Source organism: Cavia porcellus, unplaced genomic scaffold, assembly GCF_034190915.1.
Source record: "Cavia porcellus strain 051 isolate PalLab524CR breed Dunkin Hartley unplaced genomic scaffold, mCavPor4.1 scaffold_3, whole genome shotgun sequence".
Lineage (NCBI taxonomy): Eukaryota > Metazoa > Chordata > Mammalia > Rodentia > Caviidae > Cavia > Cavia porcellus.
Genome location: NW_026947486.1, coordinates 32,902,390 through 32,908,389, shown reverse-complemented (window position 1 = coordinate 32,908,389; position 6,000 = coordinate 32,902,390). Strand labels below are relative to the sequence as shown.

The following is a 6,000-nucleotide window of genomic DNA, read 5'->3' as shown; positions in this document are numbered from 1 at the left end:
AAGGTTAGGGGCTGTGAGGAAGGCGGGAGAGGAGCATAGTAGGCTTGGGTCGAGTGCAAACCCCACGTTGGGGTGCCTGGCCCAGACCCTTTCCCCTTGTAGCTGAAGAGGCTGAGCTGGGTAGTGCTGGACTGGGCGGGGAGAGGCTGGCGGCTGTTTGGGAGGCGGGGCGAGGGCGGGGAGCAGCGCGGAAGCCCGGCCACATAAAGAAGCGGGCGGCGCAACGGGGGCTGCGTTTTCCTGGGTGGGGTTTGTGAAGTCGTGGCCCGTTAGCAGGAAGCGAAGCTGTAGTTCAGACGCTGGAGAGGAACCCAATCCGATCTCCTCCGTCAGCCCCGGAGTTTGAGCCTACATACTGTGTTCTCACCTCTGCAGGGCAGTTTGCATCCAAACTTCGCTAACTCCGCTTCCTTTGCCGCCACCATGCCCAAGACTGTGAGTATTGGAGATGGGCGCTGTCGACCGTAAAGGTTCTAATTGACTCCTGTAGCCCTAAACTGATGGCTGCCGGCTTGACCCACCACCGGCCGACTTGAGGTGCCGCGCCCTCTGCGGTGGCCTACGGTTGGGAGGGGACGCGAGTCAGAACCTGGTCTGGCGCGCCCTCGGGAGTGAGGGGATATCCCTCATGCCCTAGAAGCTTGGACAGAGAGGGGGTGGCCTCTTTCTCAGGTTCCAGTTGTCTGCGTCGGTAATGCAACAGTGGGAGAGGCTTCGTTTGGGGCCCAGGGTTTTTTAGTCCCCTAAGGGACGTGGGCGCAGGAAAAAGGACTCCAATTCCTCCAACTCGAAAATTTTCTGGGGCCCAGGAATTGGCGCTTTTCTGGGGGAAAGGCAGCAGCTGTCCAAGGGGCCCTAGAAACAGAAACTGGGAGTGAGGGGGCTGCTGAGGTGCATCCCGCACTCTTACTCACCTTTCAGACAGCCACCTTAGGCAGCTTCAGCTGTTTGTGTTTCGCACTAGGATGTGAGGAGAGAGCAATAGAGTGACACATAATCCAGGTTACCCTCTTTTACCCAGGAGTTCCAGCAGTTCACTAAGCACCACTAAACTGAGAGGCCTACCCAATCTACTGGGAGAGAGGAATAGTTTCTTCTCTCCACCCGCCAAAATCCTGCCCTTCTCATTACTTAATGCCTCCCTGTCTTCTTAAGACTGTTTTAAGGGGTGTGGGTTCTCTCCTATGGGCCACACCTTTCTAAAGTAGTGGTTGATTTTGGGATCTGATTGATCTCCACTCCCATGAGCAGTTATGAGAAGAGTGGAAACGTCCTGGGAGTGGGGCCTAGGGGGGCCGGATGCCCAGGAGGGAGGGAGGGGGGAGGGGCGTGCCTGACTAATGAGCTCTGCTTGCTTTTGTGCAAGTCATGCCAAATGGCTGCTGGGGCCCTTCCCTTGATTAGGAATGGCTGGTGGTCATTTTAGCTTGAGATTTACTGGCCAAGCACCTTTGAGCTGGCATGGGCTGTGTGTTGCTCCCAGACCCATCTCCCTAGGACTGACTTAGCCTTGTAGAGCTGAGAGTGATCAGTAGTAGTCTTGGGAAGGGTTGGGGGCCCCTGGGATGTGAGGAGTGGTGGGCCCAGTTTTTTGGTACATGGTGAGGTTTAGGTTCCACATTGCTATATTTCAGCCTCACTACCAAGTCATTTTTATTTTTCCAGAATCATGTGCTTCAAAAACACCAAGTTTTAAAGAAATACATGCTTTCACTATCTCTGTCTTTTAAATTGCTTTTGGTTTTATCAGTTGGGTGTTTTGCATACTTTCTTCCCAAAAGCCTTCTCCTATAAAGTAAGAGAGAGGTTTTACAAAAGAAGAGGGGGCTACTGTCTGCCAACACAGGATTATAAAGATCTTCCAGGAGCTTCTGGGGTTTTCTCTGGGTGATTCCTGTTTCATCATAAGGTGTGGCATTACCCAACCTTTTAAATGGATCTCTGAGAATATACTCTGCTCTGTGACCTCTCGTCCCTATTAGTATAGCTCTTCCTAAATTCTGAGACATCTGAAAGTTGCCTCTAAGTTACATTAATCATCCTATTTCAGACAAAAATAGCAAAGAAGACAGTGTATGATGATTCTTTTCCTGTGTATAGAGAAGGACTGGAATATAAGTTATTTCAGGTTAGGCTGGATATACTAAAAGTACCTGAATAACGAAAGTATTTTATGCAAATTGAAGCATGAATTGAGTTGGAAGATGAGGTTTGAATTTTCATGGACTGTGTTAAGAGAGTTTTGCATGCTGTTTAAATCAAGAAATATCTACTTGGGAAAAACAACTTATGGCACTGTTGAGACCATAGAATCGTAACCTGAAAAGGACCCTGGAAACTGTCTAGTACAATCTTTAAAAAACAGGAAAAAAAGACAAAAATTGAAGTCTAAAGGGAAGTGGCTGGATAAGGGGACCTGGTCATTGAGCCAACATACGGTCTAGGCTTTCTGTTATACATCTTGTTGACACTATAGTGTGATCTAATGGCTGAGTTCTTGAAGTTTGAATTCCCTTTCTTCCCTTACTTTGCCCACTATTCTCAGACATGCATAATCCTCAAGTAAAAGGAAATATTTAATATGGGCAAAGTAACCAATGGTGCTGTTTGTATGGTCTCCTGGTAAGATCTGGGAGTGTTACAAGGTGTCTCCTATTACCATTTTCATTCCTCATCTCAAGGCTGAGCCATCATGGGGCATACCCTTGTTCACTGAATTCCAGCTGGTAACCTTAACAGAGGGAAAAATTCCTTATTCTCTACTCCTTCTTCATAGTGTGCTTTAGGCTGTTTGTAGCCTATGACAGACAGAGAGAAGTGTAGTGGAAAAATCAAACCTGTTCATTCATGTGAACCATTTCTGTGATCCAGGATAAGTTTAATTTTATAGCCAATTGTTTCTTCTAGTCAGGCCAGCCTCTGTTAAGTCTTAAAACATGCCACACTCCCCTACCTCCTTCTTACCATTCTTAGACTTTGCTTCTGATTGCTGATTTCCTGAGTCTGTTTTAACACCCAAAATAAGCTTACTACCTGCCATCTATACTGCCTGATCGTAAGACAGTTACAAACAGGAAAAGTCTTTCTCTCTACTGGCCCTTGTAACTTTTTTTAAAAGATCATAACAGCTTTGAGGCCTAGATTCCCTAAAAGAGATTATTTTGAATTTTTAAGATGTCCTTGAGTTTTTTACTTCCCTCCTTCTGATTTACTAAATGTTTGAGTTTAAAAGGCAGTTCATAGCTATCAAGTCGAACCCTTCTGTTTGTAGAGATGGGGAAATTGAAATCCATTATGGAAAAGGACTAATCTAGAGTGATGTAATGTTCCAGTGGCAAAAAAAGTCAGGCTTAAATCTTGGTCTCAGTTACAGAGTCAATCTTGGTAAAACCTCTTTGATTTGCTGAATTTTTAGCACTGCATCAACAAATTGGGGGAAAAGTGATCAAGTGGTCATTTAATGGTACCATTCATGTTAGCAGACATGGAGCTTAATTTCTTGAAGTATTTGTGGGCTTCTGGGTTTGCATTCAGCTAAAGTTTAACAGGGGCTGTGTGAACTGTTTATTTTTTTTGCCATTCCTAGCATTACTTGAACCACTTGAGTGGCACTAAAGTGGTACTTGGCAGATATGAGTTAGAATATGTCTTTTAACCCTTGAAACAGCCCTACCTGTAGACTTCAAGATGGGGCAATGGATCAGGAATGGAGGTAGTATAAGAGAAGTTTTTGCCTGTCCACTTTTGATTCTCCACTTCATTAAACTCCTTGTGAAAGCACAGATGATAGAGACAGAGCAGGAATGATCTTGGAAATTTCCTTTAGGTTTGTCTTTGAAGCCAGCTGGAGGGGCTGGTATGGCAAGAAAGTCTTTGTGGGACCCTCAAAGCCACCAACTAATCTATAATCATGCATTAGGCTTGAGGGAAAAAAGGTTGCTGAGTCAGTGGTGAATCTTCTGACTTACCATTATTTTAGAAATAACTATAATAGTTGCCTGTTTTAAGGTTGGTGTTCTTTTCTCTTGCTTCTTCTCATGCAACTGCTTTACTGACTGGTGGAGCTGAAAGGATATTTAGAGGTCATCTGGTCTATCCCTCAGCTTCCAAATCTAATTCTCTCTGGATGGGATGAGATTATAGCTACAATTATTTTGAACTCTCTTCTAATAGTGTTGCTTGGCAACAGCCTATCTTAGGTCTCTTTGTATATTCCTTGGCGGTCACCCACCCACCCACCCACTGGAATTTTTTTTGAAGAGAATCAAACCAAACAAAATAAAACAGAACAGGCAATCAGAACAAAAGGATGAACATAGTATATGACTTAAAAACAAAATACAAGGAGATCAGTAATGGCTACCATAATGTCTCTTATTATCATTAAAAGAATTGCCCATGCCATCAGGCATAATTAAATCAAATAGTAAAACCAATAAAAACAAAACAATGGAAACAGTACAGGACTTCAAAAGAAGATAATAGTAAAACCACAATAGGTATCATAATGACTTTGGAATTCATAGACTCAGTGTCTCTGGATGGGAGAAGATCTAGCTACTAGTACTCTTAGGGTTGGGCCTTTCATGGCCAGAATTACTCTGATCTTCAAAGATAGAACTCGGTTTGTGTCTGATCTTTTCATGAGTTTATCATATGCCTCTTTCTTAACTCACAATCTTTTTTCCCTATTACCCATGGTCTTTGGTCCCAAAAGGAAAAAAAATCCCCTAAGGAACAACAACAACAAACAAATAACCCTTGCTCCCCCGCAAAAAAAAAAAAAAAAAAACAAAAAACAAACAAACAAAAAAAACAACCAAGCGAACAAAAGTACAAAGTGGTCTTTTGGGGGTAAGTTTATTGGTCAAGTGGTGGGGCCTGTCTTTTCATTATTGACTAGTTTTGCTGTTCCTCTCTCCCATTTCATGCTTGACAGAGCTGAAAAACTAAAGTTTCAGGTTCTAATTTGTGGTGCAGGGCCTGTCACTTTTTAGAGTTAGTTCAGGATTATATGAATTTGAAAAGCAGATGTTGGAAAGTAAAGTGGAACTGAGCATTTTTCTTTTCTTTCTATATAAGATTCTTTTTCTAGTTTTCACTTAGTAAAGTAATCCAAAAGAATTGAGCCTTTAGGAAAGTTCTTTCTTGCAAGCTCTCAGAGTCTCTAGGTAGTTATGGGAGAACTATGCTAGTAATAGGTAAACTCTCAGAATCCTTCCAGTACTGATATTCTTGAGAACATCAGTTCTTGAGTTGGGACAGCATTGGGCTTCCTGTCTCTTTGTTTATTTTTCAGATATTATTTCTTCAAAGTATGAGAACTTTCTTTGTGCCACAAAGCGCTGGGTATAAAAAGTGGAATAGAATTTGCTAAAATGTATCTTCTATTCCTTATGCTTCTGGAGTGTTATATCATCCTGAGTGTGAATTCAGAATAATGTTGGTTGCTTTTGTTGGACAACAATATTTGTGTGGGTACTCTTGGTTATTTCTTCTTAGTCTGGAGAGGAAAGAGTTGTATCTTTCTTTACTGTGGAAAGAATGAATGTAAGTGAGACTATATTAAGACGGTTACCAGTTGACTGAAGAGCTCTGGACAAACACCACACCAAAAGCTTTATAGGTTTCCCCACCTTCTCACATTTCCCAGTGCCTATATGATGGTAGCATAGGTTGTGTTTCTGATTTCTTCCTAACCAGATGAGGGTGTTAGATATATTGATAGATACTGAGAAGCTGGTAGGCATGAACAAACTTTTTAAATATTTATCACTAGTGCATTTGTTGCACTCCACTAGCTTTTATGCATCTATACCCAGAGCATCCCAGAGCTTCCCTAGTGTCAAGCTTCCTCTTAGCTGATCTGAATGGTTGGGGTTTCTCACAGGAGTGCTTTGAGCCACAGAACATCTGAGCTGGCTTTATTTAAATCATCTAGTTCAGCCATTATGCAATACATGCTTGCCTGCCTGCCTGGTTGTCTTTTGCACGTCTGCC

General features: G+C 42.9%; 1 protein-coding gene across 1 annotated transcript in view; it reads left to right on the top strand.

Moving 5' to 3' along the window:
- Positions 1-225: 225 nt before the first annotated feature.
- Msn (moesin) overlaps positions 226-6,000 on the top strand; it is a 68,470-nt gene continuing 62,695 nt past the window's right edge. Inside the window, exon 1 of the mRNA XM_003462751.5 lies at positions 226-435. Within this exon, the coding sequence (XP_003462799.2) occupies positions 424-435 (12 nt within the window). The 5' untranslated portion in view covers positions 226-423. The remainder of the gene's footprint in view (positions 436-6,000) is intronic.